Genomic DNA, 25,452 nt, shown 5'->3' on the forward strand with positions numbered 1-25,452 from the left:
AGGTGGAGGCGGACGTTGCGTGTGGCACCACCGCAGACAGTATGTTGCAGTATGCGCCCGGGCATGGTGGCGCTCTCGAAGAACCTATGGAAAATATCGGACTACGCGGAAAGAAGTAAAGTCTCCCCTTCTGACTGGGTGGGACTCTCTGGAACGGCGACCGGCCATCTATGATCTGTCACTTGATTGCTGGTTAACGCTTCTTCCCCGACATCGTGGTCATGTCGGCCATAACCTACTCCGCCACGGGGTGCTACCAGTACCGGCGGGACGCTACACACGGGCGCACTACGCTAGCCTAAATAGCACGGCACACACAGAGGTAGTGCAATCACACTATGGAAGCTGTAGTGTACGCGCCCGTTCTTCCAAGGAAACCGGAAGTAGTTCTAGGGGTGGTCTGATGAAGCTCTCGCAGCCTGGTTGCCGCCGTGCTCCCATTGCACCCCGCGTCCGCTTTGTCGACACAACGCCGACACCTTTGCCTTGAGCACATGCCGTAGAGGCCTTACGAGAGGGCAGACTGCGTGCGTGACCGGACAAGCGCTGGAGAAAAACGGGCGTGTATCCATCCTCTCCACTCTGCCTGCGGTTCTACGATGCGCAGCCTTTGTCTGCTGTGGAAAAGTAAACGTTTAGGACAAAGGACCGTTTCCTCTTGCTATCTGTTTTTGCTTCTTGAACCGCTTTTGGAGTAATCGTCATCACCTCTAGCTGTCCTCCTCCCCGGCTGCGCCGTCCTCCTTTTCCGGAAACACGAGCGGGGTGACAGTGGAGTTGTGGTTGACCGGCGGAGACCGTCTAAGTCTTCACCTGAGGTTTGGCGTGCAGGCGACTCTGGCACTACTTCTTTCTTCTGAACAGGGAAGGCCAAATGCAGAGACATCACGACACCCTACAATCCATAGCGGAACTGCTCCGGAGGGAGGAGAGAGCGCGACGCGCAAGGGGTTTCTCTGCTGCTGCTGTCCTCTCAGCGCTTTTTCCTTTCCCGCGGAGGAAAATTACTTTGTGCTTTTGACGCCCCTTTTTTTATGTCTTCGGCTCCACTTCCGCAACCCGTCCGTGGTGTCGTGCCATCCTCACTTGACTGCCTTCTTTTTGTACGGAGTTGCCTCTCCGGGGTCACTGAGTGTCGGTCCGAAATATCTGTCGCTCTCCTTGGCCTCATCGGCGTCATCGACCACGTCCTGCTGTGCAGAAAGAGTTTCGCATGTTGTCTGAGCCACGGTCCGCACACCCGGACTCCGTGTCCGCGCGGACGCTACGGCGCAGGGTATCCAGGGTCGCGGATCCGCTGGCACGGTCCTTGCGTTACCGCTTTTGCCTTTGTACCTGCGTGCTTCTCGAGGTTTCCTTCCTGGGCTGGGACCGGACACCGTACCGTGACGCTCTGGAGCGGCTTCCGGGCAGGCCGCTGTAGGCCGACTTGCTCCGTTGAGCGTTGTCGAAAGCGGTAGGTGGTGATACGTAGTGCAAGCTTCTCGCGACGTGAGTAAGCGTTGTTTTCGCTAGGAGAGTCTGTCACGTCCATTTGAGATACAGAGGGGCCACCCGTTCGAGAGTTGTTGGCTGTTAGCAGGGGAGCGTACCCCGACGTGGGGAAAGTGGTATTTCGCGGGGTCTGCGCGATGCGCGTGACTGGCGGTGTACTCACACTTTGTGGCAGATGTGGATATGTGGTCCGCGTACGGGTAAATAATCGCTGTATGGTGCCTACTTTGTGTCCTGCGTGTGGTGCTCTCGTGTCTGCTGTCCAGGTGTAAGTCGGTGATACCCCATTCGGGCATGCGTGGACGACCTTGCTGTGCTGCGTGTAGACTGGCTGGCGCTTCGTGGCGGGCCATAGAGAAGAAACCTTGCAGATAGTGGAGCCTTGGCATGGTTCTTTGCGGGGCGGCTCCACTACTGCGAATGTCAGAAGATGATCTCCTTTTTGGCGTACCAGCTTCGCTCACCCAAGACTTCTAGCGTGATCATGTCCGCCGTTTTCTCCTCAGCATGATGGCTGTGCAGAGCTCTTTAGGGATACGACGCGTAGCTTCTTGCTCTTTCTTCCTCCTCCTACCCCCGTCGTCTTCCCTCCTAGTCTCGTCTTCCTCGCCTTTGACGTCGACCGCACCATCACGGAACCCCGTTGTCGTTATTGTCGTCGCGACTGCTCTATACTACTTTTTCGTGTGGCTTAGCCAGCGGCTCCGGCGCATTCACCTCTCGAGCTGTTTATCAGTTCTATGGCACGTGCCGTTTCTTGGCGTCAGTAAACCTCTCATCTCTCATCTTGCTCTGTCCTGTATGTCTCGCCCGGCGGTTGCGCTTTCTTGTGCCCAGCCGCATTTGCGAGGACTCGTGAGCAGTTTTCTCGCGGGCCCTGTGTAGGGTCGTTTTCGTTTGTAGAAACGTCCTTCTGTTGTCTCCCTCACTTCGTCTATTCTGTTCGCTGTCTGGCTGCCGGCCCTTTTTTGAGCGCGGTGCCTTCTCGTTAGTATGTCTGTGCGGGGTTCTTCCTCGTCGCTACTTGTTCGTCATCACCTTTGGGACTCTTTTGGCACCTTTGTATCTTGTCCTCTCGTTTTGCCGATACCCCATGCCTCGTTCTCGCTGCGACCTTGGCAACCTATGCCGGGACGGCTTGTCCGTGTTCGTGTCCGCGAAGCAATAAGCAGAAATCTGGACTGGTCTTTTGCGTTCTCTGTCGGAATAGTCACGTACTGTCGCTTTGCTTCCGTTGCAGCTGACGCCACGCATCCATTAGTCATCACGGCATTGTGACTCCAAATGTTCTACGCTTCGTCCGCCTCTGGGAGGCCCGTTTTTTCTCTCCTTAAGTCGGCGTGGCGGGTTGGAGACGTCGTCTCTTGCTGCGTTTGGTTTTTGTGTCAGTCAAAACTGTGCCTGTGATCAGAATCGGAGAACGATCCGTCTTGCTCTACTGTGCCGGAAGGTGCGCGCTAGTTGGACTGGATTCCGCGCAACTTATTCTTCCGGACTGGCAGGTGTGCAAGTGACTGAAACCCAACCAGCCAGAAGAAGCTCGCTCAAGCGTTGGGTCGTTGAGGCGGCAGCATCCGTCAATTTTCCGAACAGACGGCTTCTCTGGTGTCCCAGTGTTGTCGCTTCGTCTTCACCGTAGACGTCCTTCTCTGGTTGCCTTGCCATCTTCGGCTATTTCGGGAGAGTAGCTTTGTATTGTGGTGCTGTACTCGCTCTAATTCATTCATTGTATCTGCAAGCGTAAGTTTTTCTCTCGGTGCCCGTTCAAACTGCCGCCGAGCGGCGCCCCAGACTGCTTGGTGTGCTTTGTAAGGTTCTGGTCCGTTTTCTTGGTCTCACTATGCGCGCAACGAAGAGAGGTCGAGCGACCACAGAGGCCGCACATGCCTCGTCGGCGGGCGCAAACAGCCACATGCGTAGTGGAAGCGAAGATGCGTGCTGCGTGGGTGGTGGGCCGCGTACTAACCCTTCTGGGGGCGGAGCAGGAAAGAACAAGAAGAACACAGGTGGAAATAGTGTCAGCAGCAAGGGGAGACGAGGGAGTACTGACGCGGGTGGCCGCGGAGCTACCGCAACAGTGCAAAGAAGAAGCAGCAGTGTTGCAAGTGCAGTCGGGGGAAGAGGTGGCCGAGGATCGGGGGCTGGGGGGGCGAAGAGGTCACCGAAGGATGAGGAGAAAGAAGGCAAGCACAGCAGCGAGGGAAACGACAAAGGAGAGGCGAAGGAGAAGGTAGCTGAGAGTGGATCGAGCAGTTCAGCGAGCGGAAGTGAAGAGAGGCCGGCGTCGGGAGGGAAGGCTTCCTTAGCGGTGCCACAATCCGGTTGGGACCGGGGCGGCAGAAGCCGGAGTTGTAGTAATGAGGGGAGGAGAGGATCTGGTGGTGGAAGGGGAGGCAGTGGAGAAAGTAGAAACAGCAGCAGGGCCAGATCAGCTTGGGGAGGGAACGGAGCAGGAGGAGGGCACGCGGCAGGGGACGAGGACCACGAGGAAACGTTGACATGTCCACTGTGTCTGGAGGAAATGGACGAGACGGATCGGGGGTTATTTCCCTGCGAATGCGGGTACCAGGTAAACTTCTGCCGTGTGTCTCTTTCACAGATCTCCATGAATTGTGGAGTCGCCGCAGGATGGGTCGCGGGGGATACACGAAAACCCGTCGTACCACGTGGAACGAATGCACATCATAGAGGTTTGCTCAAAGCACACTAGACGCCGGGTCACTCCAAATCATAGGCAGCCTGAGTGGATTTGCTTGTTTCAGATGGAAGTGTGTGTGAGTCGTACTGCCGTTTTGCTATACTGTATCACAGCGTGCACTCGAGTAGGGGCGGTGGTCAGCAAGAGGGGACATAGGAGGGTCCTAGAGTTTCCCCGACGGTGCCTTCCGGCTGCGGGCATGTTGTCCCACCGCAGGACCATGTTGCAGCGTACGACCACCTGGGGGGGTGTAGACAGGACACTTGCAAGTGTTTGACAGAGGGGACGGGGCGCGAAGCAGGCAGTTGTTGCCAGGTGGCCGGTGGATGAGGAGTAGTCATCGGTGACAGTGCGAGAGCCGTGTTTAGTTTAGAAACATGTCCAACCGTGTGCGGACAGGAGTCCGGGCGTTGTCTCTCGTGGATAGTCAGAAGAGTCGTTTATTTTTCCATCCGATACTATTATCCGCGCACGCTTTCATGCACGCCGTCTGAGAAGCGTACTCAGTTCTTTCTCGGGCCGACGTTCGGCCTGTTACTCGAGAAGAGGACGGGGAAGGGCTATGGACGCACAAGTCGATATTTAGGCTAGGGGGAACGCGAGAGCAGTAGACGAGGCGTGAAATTCTACTGTATGTTTTCGCTTTTGCTCCGTAGGAGCGATGAGGACTCCGGACTATATGTGGCCGGTTTGGAGTCTCGGTGCCCGTTCTGTCGTGCTCTAAATCATACTTTTTACTAGATAAGCTATGTACGTGGGAGAACATGCTTTGTGGGAGTGCTCTTCTGTAGAACATGGCTGGGAAACAGGAGGCAGTTCTCACTCATTCGGTGTAAAGTGTGGTGCATTTTCTTTTGTGCGCTTGGTCTGAAACTGGCTGCAGTTGTGCCTTTGGTGTTTACACCACATCCGCGAGCGGCTTGGCAACAAGTGCCCTGCCTGCCGCCGGGAGTACGACGAGAAGAAATTCAAGTTCAACGAGGAACGCGTGAACGAGTAAGGAACATCCGAGCGTGCTTTGTTTGATCTTGCTTTCCGGGTGTGGAGAGACTGCCTCGAAGTCGCAGTTGACGCCAGTTAGTAGTTAGTCTGTTGGTAGATGCAGCTGTGTCTGTTCGTACGGCATACCCGGGTACAAATGTGTGTTTTTGTATTTCAGAGAGATGCCTATATGGGAGAGGCGATTATGCGTGTATGTTTGCATACCGGTACAGATAGGCACTCTTTTAGAATATTTTTCCTTCAGGCCTAAGCGCGAAGTGAGGTGTGGTGTTTGTGTCAGGTTGAAGCGTATGATTGGTCGCCATAAGGGTCGGGATAAGGCACAACAACATCCTCATTCATCGTCTTCTCCGCCACCGCATGTTCATTCTCACGGTACCGGGCGAAACGCTGCATCGGGAAGTGGAAGTAATGCGTCTTCACAATCTGCTACAAGCGTTTCCAGCGCGGGCATCTCTAATACTGGGAACAAAGGGGGGTCTTCTAGTGGTTTCTTCGGAGTCAGCAATAGCGCCGGTGTGACAGGGGGAGGGACAGGAGGAGGAGTGGGTTTCTCGTCGTCCGGTACAGGGTGCTCTCCACCAATGAATGCGGGCGATTTGAAAGACGTCCGAGTCATTCAAAGAAGTCTTGTCTACGTGATTGGTATCCCACCTAGCATCGCGAAAAAGGAGGTATGTGTATATGGCATGCGCCTGTTCACCTTTTCTGTAGCATACCCTTCTCAGTTGTGCTTACCTAAAGCACGTCGTGGTTCTTTTCAGTCAGTCTTGAGGACGTTCCCTCCTCCGTTTTTCCAGTGTGGCGGGACCGAGCAGTTTTTTAAAACATAGGACACCACGGGTGCGAATGATAGGCATCTCATTGTCGCCAGTTATCCGACATGCTGCGGTCATGCAGGGGGCTGGGGGGGGGGAGTGGGTTGGCTACTTGGCGAAGTATGGTTGCGCTCCTAGAATCTCACTAAGCCATTCTGCCTGCCGATAGAAACGGATGTTGTCGTTTAGGTATGGTCTCACCGCCTTGCAGTCATTATCCACCCATGTTTCGTTCGCATGCGTACATTTCGCTGTACTGTGTCCTTCCTTTTCTTCAAACTCGACATCGGAGTCGAAGTGTATGGACGACTGATATCGTGCATGCTACTTGTCCGTTGACTTGGAAGTATATTTAAGCAACCCCTCTTGGGGAGGGGCTCAGCGGTTGTGTCGGCCAACAAGGCAGAAGGATCACATCCTGATGAAAAGCCTGTGTCTGAGTGCATGCAGATCTTGAAACGGCCCGAATTCTTCGGCCAGTATGGGAAAGTGGTGCACATGGTTGTTAACAAGAGCCAAGGCTACAACAGGTGATTATCGCAAGTTGTCCTCTTACGTTATGTGATGGACAACAACGGTGACGGCTGCCCGAGAAAGTCCGCTGAACTTGGTTTTTTGCTGGCTGCGTAATACCTTGTGAATCAAGAATTCGTGGCGGGTGTTACTAGGCCTGTTCTGCAGTCATCCGGCCACAGTGCTCAGTTCGTGCACCATGTTCAAGCTGTCTAGAATGGTCCAGTACGAGTCCGTGCGGATTCTGGGTGTCACAGTTTACCTTCGATGATATGGATGCGTGGGACTGACCGCTGTCACACTCCTGCTCTTTTTTGGCGGTTGGCATAAACCACACCCGGCCCGCAAGCGGGTTTTTGCTCACTTGCATATCCGTACATCTGGGGGCTCATCACGGGAGCGTCTCCTCTACAAATTCATTGTGGTGGTACGTAGAAAGTATATCTGAGGTCAAGTCGCAGACCGGATGACGAGTGATGTGCAGCTGTTTCCACTATGTCTAGTGCCGAATGGTGACAGTCTGGAGGATGAGGCTTTTCTCTGCAGCGCTTGGGGAGGGCCGTCGTACGCGGTTTACGTGACATACTCCAACAGCCGAGAGGCAGTCGAGGCGATTCAGAACATTGATGGCGCAGTATTTGAGGGCCGGACACTGAAGGCTTCTTTCGGCACCACGAAGTGAGTGTTCTCTTCTTAGCGCTAGTAGTTCTTTGAAAAGCCTGGCAAAAAGGGGATGCTCCTAGGGATGAGACAGAAAGTGTGTGTGTGGTACAGAAACAGGCCTTCTAAGCCCGGCCGAGGCGAAGAGTGCAGTGTAGACACATGCTGTCATGACCTCCTCACTGTTCATGATGTGGATGTCTGGGACGCGTCCACGTCCGGAAGCTGATTTCCTCATGTGGTGTGCTTTCAGGTACTGTTCGTATTTTCTGAAGGGAATCAAGTGTCAGAACCCGGACTGCTTCTACCTTCACACAATGGGGAGCGACAAGGATAGGTAAGTCGGGAGCGGAACGATGTCGTTCAGCGGGCCATTGCTCGACGTTGCCGTCAAGTTGACTGGGCAGAGCGTTTCGACACGGTCGGAAGAGGTACAGCAACAGGGACCGACGGTGCATTTTTGGTGCTGGTATGCAACCTCTCGACCTTGACTGCGTTCCGACTTGGAGGGAGATCAGGACTCGTTTGTTCCCCTTTGGTCGACAGTGCAGACGTGATGGTTTGTCGACCGTGTGGTCGGGTATATGAATCGCCAGGAAGGCCTCAGGGCATTCCTTTTGTAGACTAGGGTGCGCTTCCTTTGGGCCTGCGTTTCTGCTTTTTCAGTTTCACGAAGGAGGCGATGATCAGCGCTAAGCACGAGTTCCTTGACCTTACTTTACCAACCGGAGAAGGAGCGAAGAAGGCAGCAGCGGCTGCCACAGGTAGCGGAGCTCCCTCATCTTTTGGTGTAGTTCCTGCAGGTGGAGGAGAACGAACCGGTGGCGGCCACACATCTGGTTCAAATGTCGACGAGGGGCCGGAGAAACGAGTTCTGAGCAACAAAGGCAAAAGCGAAGGAGGAGCCAAGGTGAGTGTTTAGTTTCGGCCTCATTTCCAGCTGGGTTTGGTTCCCACGGGGGACCTCCTGTCTTATTTTTGACTTTGCAGAGTCTGCTGTGTCCCTATAGTAGCTGTGCGTTTGCACTTCGGAATCAACGCACCTGGCGTTCTCAGGAAGCGGTTCTCCCCGAGAACGGAAGAGTGTTAGTGAAAAAAGGTTCCTACACTGTCACTTGTGTAGCTCAGTTCGAAGCCAGGGTAGTGTGTGTAGGAGAATGGGGGGAACGGATAGGTGAGTGATCCGGCAGTTGGAATTCGTCGACATCCTTTCGTTTTTCCTTTGCAGAGTCCTCGGGCGGATATGACCGTGAACACTGCGGACGACAGCTTTCAGACGCAGAACGGGGAGGGATGGTGGGGGGGCGCGGCCTCACCCGGACCGGGCCTCTCTGTGCATAGCTGTGCATCGAAAAGGCGTAGCAGTACACGGGCTTCAGGCCCGTACAGGCGTTCTTCTCGCGGAGGTGGTCGGCCTTCAACAGCGGAGCACGGTGAGAGCAACGGCTCTCTAGTTTCCGGCGGGCAAACAACTGCAGTTTCCGCTGGAGGGGGAGAGGGAGGAGGCAACTTCCGCGGGGGAGGAGCGGTGGACCGCGAGGGTCGCAGGGGACAACAGGCCGCGACGTCTTCGGGCTGGGCTTCCAGCACGGTGGGGGGGGCCACGAGTTGGGCCTCTGTCGCAGCTGGCAGCGCTAAGCTTCACAGTTCCACGTCTACTGTCGGTCCTTGTCAAAACGGAGGCACAGGTTCTTCGGTGACCGCGGCAAAGGTCGTCCTGGCCGGAGGCGGGGCTGTAGGCAGCAGGAGTAGCCCGTCTGCGGAAGGCGCTGCGCTGAAGGATGAGGCGAAAAAACTGAGGGGTCCGAGAGGAGAAACGCCCAGTCCTAGTCGGCGGAAAGAAGGAAAAGAGGGGGAGCAGTCCTCGACCAGTGGTTCAGTGGCGACTGCAGGTGACACAGCAGGGCCTGAACTGTCGTGTGTCAGTCCAGTACCCGGCAGCGAGCAGAAGGAAGAGGGAGAAGGCGACAGAAAGGAGAAACGTAATGGGTCATTTTCTGATCTGTCAGTGAGAGAGGGTCATGGTAATAGGGAAGAGGGAAGGGAGGAGGAACCGAGCAGAGAAACCTCCGGAGAGGCGCATACGGGGGGAACTGAGAACGGGTTGAGCGGCACAGCTCTTGACGGGGAGACAGATGAAGGTGAGCGTAACGCAGATTTATCTGTTTTCCCTCCTGCGCCCTCCGGTGTGGTGGCGTTCCCTGCGCTGACGACTACATCGGATCGGGGGCCAATAGACGGCCGTCGAGGACCGCATCCATTGCCCCCGCTGGACGACCAAGTTGAAGGGGAGAGAAGAAGAGCCGACACAGGGTCATCACGCGGCCCGCCGAATCCTCCCAGTCAACCCCTGGGAGGCATAGCGGCGTCGGGAGGCCAACTTCTCTATGGCTCTTCTGTCCTTCCTGGCCCCTCTCCGTCGTCATCCAGCAGTTTGTGTTCTGCTCCTCCGCTTCTATGTCTCGATCAGCAGCAGCGCGCCAGCCCGGGGCCGGCGGGCCCGCATGCAGGCGCGCTTCCTCCTCCCCATCTGAATTTGCGCGGATCGCATCCTTACCAGCCGACTTCGTCGCCTTCGCATGATTCTACGGTAGTCCATCAAGGATTTTGCTGTTCACGGAGCAGCGGCAGCGTCGTTGCCCCGGGGGGCCCGCGATCGACGCCAAGGCTTCAACAGGCTCCCCCTGTTCCGTCGTCCTCATACGGCTTTCCGTCGTCGGTGAGCAGCAGTACCACGAACAGCCCAGGCACGTTCCTTCCCAACACACTACCTCCGTCTCCGTGTCTGCATGGTAACGGAGCTGCAGCGGGAACATCTAGCAACAGCAGTACGAACTTCGCGTCTTCTCCAGGCATTGTTGGGGCAAGACCAGTGGGGTTGCAGGGTCAACATTTTAGTCTCCACGCTTCTTCAGTGGCAGCAGCTGCCAATCAGCAGCCGCCTCTTCTTCCTCTCCCTCCCGCTGCCTTTCAGCAACAGGGGACTGTTGGACAGTCAGGTCGAATGGGTTCTGCAGGCAGTGGTGCGGGTGGTGTCGGATCGGCCCCCTGGTCGCCGGTTGCCTCCTTCACGAGCATTTCCAATACGTCGGGCCACGTCCATCATCATAACCACGCTGGGCAGATGCCGGCTCACACGGCAAATCATACTAACGCTATGGCCGGTGTGGGGTCTCCAGCGCCTCATCCTCCCCCATCCGCTCCAGGTCCTCCCCCCCTACACGGATCCCAGGGTGCAGCTAGCTGCGGGGTGGGGCTGAGTGGCGCGTCGTCTTCATTTGGAGCCCCGGGTTTGTTATCTGCCTCCCATCAGCACCAACAGTCGAGGTTTTTTCCTTGTGGGTCGAGGGCCGGGGGGACGGGTGTCAGTTCGCAGGCAGTCGCATCCGGAAGAAGTGGACTGCTTCCTGGGATGGGGCCGGGGATGGCAGCTGATCAGGGTGGATTGGAGGAGCAGGGTGTCGGGCTAGGTGTGGGGGGAGGGCCGCTAGGACAAGGTGAAGATGAAAAAGAGGATGAGGAAGAGTTATTCGAAGTTCCTGGGTTAGATGACGCTTTAGATGAGATGTTGCCAGTATCTGCCCTGTCCGCCTGTATGGCGAGAAGAAATTTGGACTACGATGGACCGACAGGTCCTCTTCTCTCAGGTGGCTTTTCGTCTCTCTGTGGTTCAGGTGGCATGGCTGACAGTGATTCTAGAAAAGAAGGTATTCTTTCTCGGACGGACGAAGGAGGATCTGTGGGAGTCTCGTACTCAGCCGCGGTAGGGTCGGTCCTCAGTAGTCTCGATCGACAGCAGAGACCCAGTTTCGGTATGCGCACGGGTGGTTTTCCTGAGATCCCTTCGTCTCATTTTCCTTCACTCCACTCAACGGTCGGCGGCGGATATGCTGGTGAAGGTGGGTGTGGCGAGAGCGGAGTCAGTCGAGGGCCAGCGACGTCAGCAGCAGACTACGGTCCCGTAGGAGAAGCGATGAGCGGGCAGGCTGGACCAACTAACCGAGAAGTTCGTTGGGGCCACGAGGAGCAGTCCCGTCCAGCGCAGCCCGCACCTACAGCCTTGATGTGGCTCCGGCAGTTGCAGCAAACCGCAGGTCAGGGGAGCGAAGCACGCGAACAGCAGTCTCCTGCTGTTCCAGGTTGCGGACAGTTCTATCCTATGTGTGCCACAAACTCCAGCGACTCGGCTGCGGGCCGTGTGTCTTCTACCTCGGCGCAGCACTTGCTCGAGCTGCTTCGCCCTCTAAGCGCTTCACCAGACGGGGCGGCGGCGGCTGCACGGGTTATTGCAAATGCCGCTTGTTTCCAGTCTCCGGGAGTGAGCGGTGACTCTATCAAGCGACCTCCTCCACCTGCGATACCTCGTCCACCAAGTCGCTTCTACTACGTTCCCTCCTCCGTACCTTTCATGGGTGGAGGTTCAACAGCCGCGTCGCACGCGGAAATGACATTCGGTCCCGGAGTTGGTATATCTCTTCCGTCTGAGGATTCTACAGCATGCAGTGGATCTCGAGATTTCAGGGACAGCAAGGGAGGTGGCGGGACTGCCGACAGCTCCTCTTCATCTCATCGACGTACAAACAGTGCGACCGCGGGTTTATTACCAAGGGCGGGATGTGGCCCCGCAAGGCCACTGACCGGCGGTAGCTCAATCACTGGTCAGCAGTTGCTTCTTCAAATGCAACAGCATCGTCTAGCTTCTTCAGCTGCATCGGGGGATGTCGCGGGACACCAGGCAGTCAGTGGTGAGCCTGGCCCGCATCCTCAAAACCAATCAGATGGTCAGTGTCCCCAGATGCAGGGGTGGTTTGAAACGGGCCTTGGGCAAAATTCTTGTGCTTCGTCGTCTCCCGCTCCTAATCTTGCTTCAGCCTTCCCACGTCTCCATTATGGATCGCAGCCGTCTAACAGCAAAGAAGGGGGAGAGGTAGGAAACGGAGCAGGACATATCAAAACTGATCGGACAGCAGTAGCGACTAGTCAAGGCCCTCCTCCGTCTGGAAATCCGGCCGCTGCGTGTCTTGCGTTTTCGGACGGTGGAGGACGTGTACCCAAACAACGGTCAGGGACTTGGGTATCACCTCCGGACAATACGGAGAACGGGTTGATCTCCTCTGGCCCTCGCTTCCCGGAGGGATCCAACAGGTCATCGTTCACCTCGCAGGGGAGTGGGGAAAGCAATGCTAGTAATGCAAGCAACAACGCGGTGGCATTTTTTCTGTCTCTTATGCCGAACGCAAACGTAAATATTGTGGGACCAGGAGCTACCACTTCCAGTTTTCATAGGAGCTTCTCCGGAAATTCCGGGGGTGTGACGGGCCCGGCGGGAGGTCGCCACCCACCGGCTCAAAAAACCGGGTGCTCGGTCGGCGGGGCTGGAGGTTCTGTGGGCTCTGAGGAAGGAGGAGACCTGAGCCAGCATGATTCTAATGTTCCTGGGGGAGGGAAGGCGGCAGGAGCACAGGGCGGACTTGGAAATCAGCGTGTGAGCGCAGAAGATCATAAGGGAAAGAATTTTGAGACAGAGTCGGTGGGAACAAATAAGAATGGGCCGCCGTTGAGCGACGCGCGGGGGCCGTCAGAGCCGGATGAACAAGAAGCGACCGGCTCCTCTCTTCGTTGGCCCTCATCTGCTTTTCCTCCTCTGTCGAGTCATAATAGCGAAGGTAGTAGCAACACGAGCAAGCGAAGCAGCGTCGCGAGCTCCAGGCGCGTTAGCGGCGGGGAGAGTGCCTCCGTGAACCACTCGCAGAACGCAACCGAAGCGAACAAATGGCCGGGAGGAGGAAATACTAGCGGCACCGGTCCTGGGAGTGTGAGAGGCGGGAGTGGTGGGACCAGCAGGTCTCAAGGCGGAGCAGGGAGTAGCAGGGGAAGTGGAGGTACTCCGGGAGCAAGGGGAGGATCGAACGCTGAGAAACCCTCTGTGTTTTCTGCTTTTTCCTCTTTCTCGTCATCATCCTCTGCTTTCGCGTCGTCTTCCTTCTTCTCCACCATGCCATCGCACACTGGACAGCATGCACCTCTCTTGGGTACCTCACTAAAAAACGATGACGGCAGAAGAGGCTCAGGTCATAGTGAAAAGGGAACTGAATCTGAGAGTCCAAAGAAGGCTTCGGCGGGGGCCAGTAAGGACGTGGTGGCGTCCAGAGGTTCCTCAGTTGCGGCAGGATGTGGTGAAGAGACGCCCGCGGCTTGCAAGCAGAAGAGTCCTCGGAGAGAAGTAGACGCAACAAAGGCAGACGGCCGACAACCGTCAAAAGCAGCTCAGTCACCTGATTCGAAAAAGTCAGGACAGAAGAGAAGAACCAGCGAAGGCGCAGCCAGGAGCCGGGGTAAAGTGTCTGGGTCGTCCTAGCAGAGGGGATGCGGAGAGACCTCACGACAAGGCTCGTGGAGAGAAGAATCGCTGGGTATACTGCAGCAGCCGCGTTACGAGAGGGGACTTCCTGAACAGCATCCACTGAGTGTGGTTTCAGGCCTTGTTGGGTGTGGAACGTGGTTGCAGTAAGGAGGGTTTGATCACCACCTGCATGAGGAACACACAGAGAAGATCGCACGCTCCCGTCTGTCGGGACAAGTGTCAGCGGTCCCGAGTTCTACGCTTGTTGCGACCGGAGGTCGGAGCGTGTGCGAATATACTTGGGGGCCGGGGTTGGGTGGTACGGGCGAAGGAGTGGAAGGAAGCCAGGTTCGGGCAGGTGGCGGTTTCGCAGCATTGGCAGGCTCCCGTGTTTGCCTCTGGCAGTCGAGTTCTTGTATCTCCAGCTACAGCTTTGGGCTCTCTAACCAAGATCTTTTTCGCCAGATGATAGCGGGGAGGGACAGTACAGGGATGCAGAAATCGTCACGACGTTCTCTGAGTCGTGTCTGAGTTTATGGCGTATATCTGGCTTCGGGTGCTCAACTAAAGAATAGTCCATGAGAGAGCATGCTTTTGTGCGTGCGTGCTCCGGGTGAAAGAGCCGGTCTACCGAGGAGTGGGTGTGTGGGCCTAGAAGGGGCAGCAAGATTCCAGGAAGGAGGGTTCGCGAAAGAGAAACAAACCTCTATAGAAAAAAGCCATGACGTACTCTGTGGTCCTGCGTACCCTTCCTGTTCTTTCTTGTCTCTTCCCACGAATCTCATTGCCTTTCCTAAAAACAGGAGTAATAACTTCTATCTTTGACCTGTCTGCTAATCCAATTCTTCTTGCGGGTGTCCTCGTTTTCTTTGAGACGATTGAGCGTTCATACTATGTGTTCTTTTCTTGCTTTCCTCTCTGTCTTCTGGACGACAAGTGCGGCTGTTCGCGATCCCGGTATCAGCTCCTTCAACTCCTCGCGTTGCGGGCCCAGAGGGCAGCGGACAGAAAGGGCTTCTCTCGGTTTGGAGACGGTTTTTGTTGGTTTCGTGCCATTTTTCAATTTGTACTATCGTTTCACCCTTCCTCGACCTCGGTTGTCTCAAGGTGGCAGCACGCACTAGCTGTTGCTCATTCGCGCTACAGTGGTAGCTCAGGCCGCCAGGCAAAGGACGGGGACGACGCGTGCAGCTATTCTCTTTCTTGGCAGACAAAAGGAGCTCGAAACCTCGGCCAGTGTTCGTGGACGGAAGCGATGGCAAGAGCACTTTTCCATGCCTTTTATGTGAATAACTTCAATTAGACAAATCTCTCTAATACCTTTTGACTCCTACTGCTGTCTTTTCCGTTTCGTAGTAGCCCACGGAAAATGAATTCTAGCATGCTATGACGATGACGACTGCAGCGGCTTCCCCACCAGATTTCTCACTTACTGTTGCGCAGAAACTCTCTGGTCAGCAGAGTCGCGGTGAAGGCCGCGTGCTGGGGGAAGGCGACTTCAGCTGCTCGTGTACGTAGTGCCTGTGCTGCGTGAAGCTGCTTGGGATAGCTTTCCGTTTCGGCGGTGGGCAAGTCGCCGCTGCACATGCAATGCTGCGCCGATACGCCACCGTTACCTCAGGTGCGTTGGTCGAGATCAGACTTCTCTTTCGTTTGGACTCCAACGTACAGAAAAGGCCAAGCGATTAGCCGGGTCTCGAGGTGGTTGTAAGTTCAAGAGAAGGCGGCAGTCATTTATCACTGCCAGCTGATACTGGTCGAGCTCCCACTGGCGATAGGGCCCTGCCTGCCGGGATACTACGCCTGGACCGAGTACAGGCTTCTGCGCATCTGAAACACTTCAACGAAGGCAACGGTGGCGCTGTGCACACGTTAGGGAGTTCAGCTCAAATCAACTGCCAGCGAAAACCGCTTCAGTGGCAATTACGCAACTTGGCGCCTTGCTTGTGAGGCCACAGGCTGGTGGGTAAGGTACACCGCACATACTGTATACGGCCTCTGACTCTTGGCTCGCACGCGCCTTGCGAACTGCGTCATGCGGAGACCGGGTGTGCGGGGCTGCGGTGTACCAAGAGGCCGGGAGTCGGCGGAAGTGTGATCAAAGACCGGGGGAGTCTTCGGAACGAGCGTTCCCCGATTGAACCCCGAGCAGCACGCGAGGAGAATTACTACCCGGTAACAGAAAGCGCCCACAAACCGGGAGTTAGATCATTCCTCGAAGAAAGGGGGAACCATGCGGTGCTACCACATGTAAAGCTTTTCGCGAAAACTTCAGTGAATCGATGGTGTTTCTCTTCACGAAGGCACGACACGTATCACTGTTAGCGACCGAGGCGCGCCATAATCAGCTCGTTCGCGATTGCTCACGACAGCGCACTCAGTAGGCGGTGCGGCACTCACTAGCGGCGCGGCATACAGGATGTGCAGAGCCCTCGACGCGGCTCTGCGCGTCGAGGGCGTTACACTGTCTCCTCGTCTACGCTGCTGCGTCGCCGCCAGCGCTAATGCGCCTAAGCAGCTCTATATCCTCGGATGTTAGGACGTCCCTCTATGTGCCGTCGCCTTCGCACGTACCCCCCCCGCTCGGAGTCTTTCCACTTAACTAAGACCTGGGGTTAGGTTGCCCCGTCGCGCCTCTTCTGGTCCCGTGTTCCCAGCATTGCTTCGACCGCGTAGGTGTCCACGTCCGGCTCCTCCAGTCGCCGAGTCCGACCCCTTGGGTGATGCTGCTGCCGATCGACTGGAGGCCGCGTTGCCGACAGAAGGCAGCGCACGCGGGTAGCGCGCGGATGCTTCACAGACGCAAAAAAACCCATATTTACGGTACGACGAACTCGCATCCACGGCGGAAAGTCCACAATGTATGCCAGGTCGTTAACGTGTTTTAGAATGGGAAGGGGACCTTCCCAGCCCGAAGACACCTTCTCCCTCATAGTAAAGCCTCCTAGAAGGCGAGATTAGACCATGACGGGGTCGCCAGAGCTTGCACTACTTCCGAGCGCTAACTCCTTCGTCAAAGAAAGGTGAACGCCCAAGATGCTTTCCATTAACGTAGCACATGCCGGTACTTCACTGGCACACCACGTAAGATGTCGGTGTGCATTAGCTTTGGCCCTCCGTGGTCCAGACGGCAGCACTGGGGTGAGTTGAGGAAGTCCGGGTTGCCGGTACCTGGCCGCTCTTACCTCAGAGGCCTGAGAGTGTGGTTGTGGAGAGGGCCGAGAAACAGCCACGGAGAATCATACCTGGTTCTACCACTCCGCAATTACGGGGTACCAAACGCGATGATCCACTGTCAGCTGATGCCGATGACGACCGATTACCTACACTCACTCTCTGCAAGTGCGAAATCTCAGCCTACGGGGAGCTAAAACGCTTGCCCGTGTTTCACACCTTCCAGCCACGAAAGATTTTCTAGAGGATGCGGTCGTAAGACTAGTCTCATTGCACGAGCACTTTCTCCGTCAGCCTAAACAAACTTAAGGCAGAAGGCCCTTCTCTCCGGAAACATCTAGGCAAAGAAAACGTGCCCAGCCACTGACAGCTCGGACGTTCGGGTTGCAGACCGCTGCCAGAGCAGACTCCGTTTCCCCCCAGCAATCGCCCCGACAGAAGCACCAAACAATGGAGCATGGAGGACGGTCGGCAGAGTCACAGCAGGAGGAGAGAGCACGGGAGTATACGTACACACACACACACACAAACCTCCTGTTCTTGTTGAAATTCAATGCAAAAAACCGTTGAAAAAAGTTCAGTGACTTAGAGCAGCCGCTACTCGACTTCCGCATCGGACAACCCGTAGTCTACAAAAATCAGTGAGTGCCTGGTTGGCTCAGGCCCATCCCCAGTGCTAGAAAACGTCCAGCACAAACCTCTTCACATCAAGGTAATAGGTGGTGAAAACGAAGATGCGAGCTTTCCCCCTGTGGCGCCTTGGAAACCCCCCCGCACTTCTCGTCCTGAGCCGGACCAAAGAAGGAGCGTGTGCAATTATGTCTTTTTTTACTTTTCGCCCGTTGAACATTCCGAGGCCGTAGTACACGGCGTCTAGTGCAACAAAGGATACACTCAGACACGATTAATACCTTGATATTCCACGACGCTTCTACGGCAAATCAAAAACTCTCGGCTTCAGTTTGCAATTTCTGCAGCCTAAGAGCGTGAGACTCAGTTAGCTTCCATCTCCCCCCAAATCCAGCTGGAAACTCTCATTTCTTCTCGCGACGAAGTCTTCCCGTCACTTCTACGCTTCTTCCGACTGCCTTAGCTTCCGCAGCTGGATCGTCCTCTTCTCGCCTACGATATCTTTTCCAGTGGCGCTTGTCTACCGTCAGCTGTCTCCATTTCGAGAGTCTAATCGGAATGCAGACAGCTGAACCACCACCCTGGACGGTCAAGGCACTGATAAGGAAAGTAAAAGCCACCGCTGCGCCAACAATCCTCCATATTTTCTCCCTTGTCTTCTCCGCCCCTCTCAATCTTCGCGTGACGACTTCCTTCGCTGGCCTTGCTCTCTGCGTCTCCCATCGTTGTCACTCGTCTTGGCCCAGCCCGTTGTGAAATACTGAGTCACCTTTAGGTCTGTCTTCATCCCGCCTGCTTTTCCTTCTCAATGAAGAGCAATGCTTTCCCGGCTCGCATCAGAAGTTACTCCGTTTGTCTGGTGGCGTTGCTCCCCCTGCCGTGAGGCAGCATCGCTGTCGTCGTCTGCCTTCGCATATCGCTGTCTTGAGCGCTCTTCTTGCTCACTATTGTTAGCTTCGCTGCTTGAAGTGGTGCGGCCCACGCGCGGAGAGGGAAGAGGCGCCCCCCCTGCCCGGGGAGAAGCCAGTGCGGAGGTCTCATCCGTTGAAAGCACAGACGACGACTTTTTCAAGTTTTGCAGATACCGTTCAGCAACGTTTCCGAAACGGGCGTATACACCTGCCACCTGCAAAACAGGGAGTGACACAGACGATCAACGGATGTATACGCTCGCCCTCGTACGGAATTCAACGCGCTAACCTCCCCCGGTGTGCCGGCAGTTGCCAACAGGAAAGTATGAAGCCNNGGCTTCATACTTTCCTGTTGGCACACTTGCGCACTGCGGGCAACAAAACGGAAACCAAATATAAAGGCACACCATGATGAACACGAACTGTTCCTTATGCGGAAGAATAGTATACGGGCACGCCGGAGCGGACGCGAAGATGCCACTCCAAGAACAGCCGTATGTAACTGTAGAAAGAAATGCCGCGGCGGCATCCACAAGATGCAAGAGACGTATAGCCAGCCGCTGCAACATGGAAGGACAACCTCCGACCAGCCATCGCAGTAGGCGCATCTCTACAGGCATCTCTGTAGGCAGAAGTGTGGGTATGTCGAGAGCGGACTCCAAAGATATCGAGTGCAGTGACTCGGAGACTCGAGGCGGAACTGTTGAGCCCAGCTTAGAGCTGGTGCCGACAACGTCGCTAGGATTGAGGTTTGTGTTCTCGACGCGCTGCTATCAGGGAACCCTCAGCTGTTTGGACAAGAGCAAAGAGAAAGTAAGCACTGCTTTGTCAGCACCTGCATCTGACGGCGCCGTGGCTCCTCTATGATGAGAGGCAGACCAGGCATACCGGCCAGGCAGGCCGTGTCAAAAAAGGCTTGTCTTCCCACAGCTTGAAAATCAGCACTTTGTTGCCACGCACGTCTATTTCCATACACTCGGCAGCAAGCATCCAGGTACTCCAGTGCTGCTGGACTGTAACTTACTCCCTCGTCGGAGACATCAATCGATCCGATGCGCTCATGGCCTGAGACAGCAGCACACCCAGATCCGCCAGTAGCTCATCCAGCATTTTTCTGGGGGTAGCACGCACTGTGTCACCTACGCTATATAACCAGCGCAGCTGCTTACAGTACCCCGACGCCCCACCGAAACAAGACGTCTACGGAGACACAAGCTTGCGCATATATATGTACACATGCAGATCTCACAAACCAATCATTTTTATACAGTCCCGTCGATACGTGGACGGGCTGCAGTATCCTGCCCTTCGTCATACCTCTTGCTCTTGGCGAAGCTAAGTGCGAGCTGCACCTTCTTCGCACCTGGCCCCCGTTGCCAGACATCCCTCGGCTCCACTTTTTTGTCAGGGCCTTCACGCTCGGTGTCTCCGTTACAGACGTGCTCTCTTCCTCCTCTTCTTCGAGTTTCTGGAGCTCTGCAGGCTTCTTCTTTGAATGGATCGAAGTCTTGCTCCCGGTTTGTACCTTTCTTAGTTTAGGCACCTGCCCCTGTCGCTCCGCTTCCATTCCTGAAGAAGAATCGCCTGGCACCTCTCTGCAGGGCATTTCCTTGTTCGTCTGAGATACGTCCTCGGTCGGATCGGCGACTCTTTCTCTCTCCTGCAATGCGCGTACTACACTGTCTATCTGGCCGGCTTCTCGGGTCCCCGGTCCTGTCTCTGCCAGGAAAGAAGAAGGAGCGGATGGAGGTGGTTCCGTGGCCAAGAGATGCTCCTCCACCGCAGACACGGTCTCAACCTTCTCGGAAGGAATTTCCATCTTTTCCGTCTTCTCGTCTGGCGACTCAGAGCCTTCCTGTACGCCGGTTCTTGCAGCTTCAGAAGCCGAGACTCGCTCAGCATGACTGTCTTCTTTAGCGTCATCGGCCGCCGGCTGCTCCAAGACCGGTGTGTCTTCCTCTGTATCGCCTTTTTCCCGCTCTCCGTCGTCGAGACTCTGAACCCACTGTTCACCTCTATCGTTGTCCTGAGGTATCGCGCTTTCGCGGCTCGAGGGAATCTGTCGGCTCGAATTTCGACTGGCGGTGTCATCCCTATCAACAGGGATCGAGCCCAGAACCATCGATAAGCTCGCGCCGCTTATCAGAAGCCACTCCTCGACATCGTTCTCATTTGGAGGAAGGGTGGCGCAGTTCTCTGCTTTATGCGCACGAGACTCTGCTCGTCCGGACGCACCTGGCGGGCACACTGCCCTAGCCGGCGAAGACACATCGCCCGTTTGCTCCCTCTCACTTTTGACGGGCCCGGCGCCTCGGCTAGCCGCTGCACTTGGATTATCTTCAGACGTCCGAGAGGACGGTAGACTTGCTCGGTCACTTGCGATTTCGTCTTCAATCGAGTAAATTTCACACGTGGCTCGTCTTCTACAGAGAGACATTTTCTCCTTATCTATCTTCTCCAACCCACCGGTGCGTACCTTTTCGTCACCTCCCTTCTCAGACACAGTCCCCTGTGAACTTCTCTTCCTGAGCATTCCGGCACCGGCGCCTGCCTGACCTGGAAATCCGGAAGCCCGAGCATCTTCCGAAGAACCAGGAGTCACACTTCCCTCAACATTGGAGACATCTTGAGACAGCAGCGCCACAGCACCTCTGCCGGTGGAGCCGCTTGTTCCTTCTTTGAGCGAATCCCTCGCTGACACGAGAGCAGGCGATTCATCCCCGTGCTTCGGGACTGCGCTGTTGCGGTCCAAGTAAAAATACTCAACGTGACGCTGCGGCAACGGCACAGCTGACGAGTCCGTGCCCTCGGGGCGCAGCAGCCTCGAGTCCAACAGAGGTGGAAGCCAGTCAGAATTTCCTCTTGTCACAGAGGACGTCTGAAAAGACAGCAAAACAGAGGAGGGTACGCGCACACCGTAAACGGCTATGCGGCAACATAACGCAGGACAGTGCGTCGAAAAAATTGAAACGCCCGAAGGAACATCGAGGCGACCGAAGAGAGTAAACACAGCACGGACGAACGGCCGAGGTATCATGTCAATCCGACTTCTTTGGCGGGTGAGTCCAAGTAGCTTGCGCACGTCTACACGAAAGAAGTGTCTAGAACTGCTGACCCATCGGCTGTGAGCGCAGAATCAGCAGCAGGAGGAGGTAGGCTACGACAAAACTGTGAGCGAAACTACGCGTTATGAGCAGTGCATGAACTTGCGACAACATCCTATCACCTACCTCGAAAAGATGTGTAGGGCAAAAGGAATCGCTGCTTTGAAAACGCTTGCACTCCTCGGCGACTGTAACGTTACTTCTCGCCCGTGGAGATTCGGATACACTCCTTCTCGCTGTGAGCGGACAACCTCCAGTAACATCATCTTTTCCGCTGAAAGAATCCTGCTTCTCCCGCCAAGACAGGTTCCCCTCGTTGGACTTCAACAATGGTCCCCCCTCGCGTACTTCCGAAAAGTGTGGAGTTTCGCAGCTTGTCGCTATTCGCGTTCCCAAGGCCTGTTCCGAGCCCCTCTTCGCTAACAATGAGCGGGCACTTCCGCGCTCGTCTGCATGCGCACTACTGGTGTCCCTCTCTCGACGCGATCCAGATGGCAGTAAGACACCTCTCACGCGCACAGACGGCTCAAACTCTTCCGTTGCCCGCTGGGAAACAGTGACCAAGATACCTTGCAACTGCTGTGGCGCCGACGCGACTGAGCCCCTGGCAGAAGCCAACAACGACGGGGGAATCTGACGGCGAATTCGCGTATCAGCCGCTGCAGCACGGGGCGTCGACGTGGACGCGAAACAACACGACCACAAGGGCTGACTCCACAATCCTCTTGCCGCGTCCAGACTACCGCGAGTCGTCTCACCAAGCCCCGTGTCCCTCACAACAATCTCTCCGCTAGTAGCAGACACTGCTGAGGAGTGCACGGGACATGGGGGTAACTGAGGCTCTCTCAGACGAGGCAAGGAAGACGAAGCAGTATAATGAGGGGTCGGAATGGGAGAGAGGACGGAATGTCTCTCTTCTGTAAACACCTCTGTTGCTTTCATGTGGGGATCCCGCCTCCTAAACAAGGGTGAGTGGGCACGATAAGAAACACCCCGATAGCTGCCCGTCAGAGGAGAGGCACCGAGTGTTTGTGACGAAGGAATCTGCCCGCCTGTCTGGGCTCCCCCAGGAGAAATGATACGAGGATGAGAGAAGCGAGGCTTCTGTCGCACCGCCGAAGCCAGGACCAAACTGCGGTTGTCTACAATTACGTTCTGAAGAGCTTCTACCGGCAAGTACCTGGTCACAGTGAGTACGACAGCACGCCTGAACATTCAGCAACGTGTCTCAAGCGAAGTATGACAGATTGGCCTGGTGTCCCACAACAACCCCCTTGGAGGCTCCTTCGCCGTTTCTTTTGTTCACTGAGAGCAAAGGGAACTGTTGACACTCAGCGAGTGCCGGTCACGACCAAACGGAACAGGAAGTCGGAAAGTGGTTCACGTCTATCCACAAGTCTAGCCTGATGACGGGAACTTAACAGTGATATGGGCTTTCTCCCTGGCCATGCCTGCTCTAAACTCAGAACACCACTATCACCTACACAGACACCACACGCACCCGCAAAAGCTTTGCAACAACGCTGAGGGCGAAAGAAGACTGACGCGAGATACATAGGGAGTAAGCGCACTGTGCATACACATACGCACACAGCGTGCTCGGACCTCGTTGCTAATGCTCATCCACACTCCACGGTGGCTTACACCTGGGGAAGTATCTACTCGGACCCTCACAACAGAAACAGATCGCAACCGCGCACCTGAGAACGTATGTGTAGACGAGAATAGGTGTGGTTGGACCACTCTTTCCCTGGAGTCGGTCTTCCCCTAGTCTGCCGTCTCGTGGTGTCCGGAGGCGCTGACCCTGTTTCACAAGAACACAGCAAAATAAACAAAAAACGTAGACACATAAAAGAGTGTAGTGGCACCGCGTCGCCTCTCTAAAACCAGTTCAATGCGTAGAATAGACGCTCTAACAGTGAACGAATTGCCACAGAGCGATCTCGCCCGTGGAGCAGACACCCCTGTTACACGACCGAGAATGCACAACAGGCCCTCGGGTATTCCCTCGGGTGTTTGTGCAGACGAGCTCGCGACTATGGACGTGGAAAGGGGAGACAAGCGAGCTAATATACGCCCGGAACCTCTGACCAGTCCTAGAGAACCTACAGAAGCCGGCTTTTGTCTTGACAGCTTGCTCTGAAGCCTCACCTGCCGCACCCAGACCGCCACTCGACCGGGAACAGCTTCGACGAGTTGCTCCTTCAGCTTATTGGCAACCTCGCTGTCCGACTGAACTCGCACTCTTCTTCTCCCGCTCCCCTTCACGTCCCCGGCCCTGAACTCCAGGAGCCTCTGTTCGCCCGATGTACCATGTGTCCTTGCTCTGTGACCACCCAAGGACTCGGTTCCGCGGCCCGCTGGCTCGGGTGGTGAGGCGCTGCCACGCTCCTCCGGCCCGCATGCTGGTGCGACTTTCTTGTGAACGTGCGATCCGGGCTTCGGGTCAGCCCCGGGACTCAACCTTCGATCATGGGCTGTATGGAGAGCTCCAACCCACGTATAATACTTGTTCCCATCGAGCGCAGTGGAAGGATGCTCTCTTGGACTCATAACATGCTTCCGGAAAACCAGTGGCTGCTCCCTTGCACCAAGAGAAAGTCCGCCACTCTCCGGACGGATGACACCGTTTCGCGCGGACTCCCGTATCTCTGACGCCCCTGATTCTCGGCACTCTCGGTCTCCGTGCCGGCGTCTGCTTTCAAGCACTCTATTGTCTCCAGAGGAATGCGCCGTCCGGTCACGTTCACCAAAGGCATGCGTTGAGAAAGCTGGCACTACGTTCGCGGCTCGAGGCGGTTCTCCAGTTACAGGAGTATATGCAGATCGTGAAGAGAGATCAACACGAACGAGACGTGAATGAGCATCTGGGGAACGGGAAGCCCCATCAGTCTGTTGCTCACCCCCCTGACGCTTTACTTCATGGCAGGGCTCGAGACCAAGTCCCCTCCTACCCTGATCTCCCTCCACTCGCTCCGCGCAACGCCCAGACTGAAAGCTTGTGCGATCCCCTGACCCTTTCGGTTGATGCCGTGTTCCCAAGGCTACACGGTCACCGCTGACACATCCTCCTCCCACACCATTGTGAACAGCCACACCATATGGTGAATTACTACAGGTGGCAAGTGACGGAGGAGCAGTCATACAGGCAGGTTCTGCGGCACGGCTGCGTGCACCATGGCATGGTGTCGCTTCCGGAGAAAGAACCAGACGGAGCGATGGTGGCGCCTCTCCTACGACGTACAACGCGGGCACAGCAACTGTTTTTGTCTCACCAGTCCCGTTCACCCACATGAAACGCTGTGGGACTGAGTGAAGAGCAGACGGATGAGTGGTGGAGCAGAAAGAGGACGGCCCAGCAATGTGAGGAGGAGCGGGTGCCATTGTTACCCCTACCACGACCTCGAAATACACGAAGAGAAACTACCTACCGCCTGGGAAAGATAGTAATCGTACTCACGATTGCAACCAAAAAACGAGCGGCAGAACTCTAACCCCCTATCCTTCGCAAAGCGGTAAATTATCGCCCAGAAGATCCAGGAAGGTCTCCTCCAACGCCCGCAGGGAAAGCGAGCCCTAAGGTTCCGACACAGTACTAGAGACGGTGAGTCGCAGGAGAACACATGTGCGGCAGGCTGCTGCTGCACACCGTCAGATGCCGCAGCAATCAGTTTGGTTCCCTGTTTCACTGCGCTTCCCGGCTACTCGACGACTCGCCGGCGTCCAGCGAAGTGGCTGGGGCTCCCGGACGAGGCAGACTCCCTTTGCAAAGACGACAGAAAGGAGGACTTGGAAACTCACATGCGTCGCCTAGACTCCGGCACAATCCTGACATCCGCTCATCGAGACACAAAAAGAAATCATAACGGAAAACGTCAAGCGGCGCGGGCGCCTCAACGGGACGCCACGACAGACGCAGCCCTGACGCGAAACCAGCGAGACAGAAACACCCAATAGGAAAAAAGGCCCAAGGAGACTGAAGAGTCGAAGGAGACCACCTCGCGGTAGAAAACAGAGAACAAACCGGAAACGTGTTATTCCTTTGTCACAGCACAGTCTTTTAGGGGACAAGCTGCGCGGAACCGTCCACGCCAGCACTGCCCCG

At 55.8% G+C, this 25,452-nt stretch overlaps 2 protein-coding genes across 2 annotated transcripts; one reads left to right on the top strand and one right to left on the bottom strand.

Moving 5' to 3' along the window:
* The first annotated feature begins 564 nt into the window (after positions 1–564).
* CSUI_001606 (rna recognition motif protein) lies at positions 565–14,971 on the top strand. The gene is made up of 9 exons (XM_068061811.1): positions 565–1,456; positions 1,761–4,063; positions 5,076–5,188; positions 5,475–5,868; positions 6,463–6,542; positions 7,072–7,203; positions 7,439–7,522; positions 7,852–8,095; positions 8,414–14,971. Exons 2-9 carry the CDS (start codon positions 3,335–3,337, stop codon positions 13,541–13,543), a joined length of 6,906 nt encoding a protein of 2,301 aa, XP_067926208.1. The 5' UTR covers positions 565–1,456; positions 1,761–3,334; the 3' UTR covers positions 13,544–14,971.
* Positions 14,972–16,158: 1,187 nt separating this feature from the next.
* CSUI_001607 (uncharacterized protein) lies at positions 16,159–25,410 on the bottom strand. Its single transcript, XM_068061812.1, has 6 exons — positions 23,499–25,410; positions 23,048–23,151; positions 21,474–22,527; positions 19,561–21,121; positions 19,268–19,308; positions 16,159–18,458 (listed from the first exon to the last, which is right to left on the bottom strand). The coding sequence occupies exons 1-6, from the start codon at positions 24,729–24,731 to the stop codon at positions 18,138–18,140; spliced, it is 4,314 nt and encodes a 1,437-aa protein (XP_067926209.1). The 5' UTR covers positions 24,732–25,410; the 3' UTR covers positions 16,159–18,137.
* Positions 25,411–25,452: the final 42 nt, after the last annotated feature.

Source organism: Cystoisospora suis, assembly GCF_002600585.1.
Source record: "Cystoisospora suis strain Wien I chromosome Unknown contig_653, whole genome shotgun sequence".
NCBI classification, from domain to species: Eukaryota; Apicomplexa; class Conoidasida; order Eucoccidiorida; family Sarcocystidae; genus Cystoisospora; species Cystoisospora suis.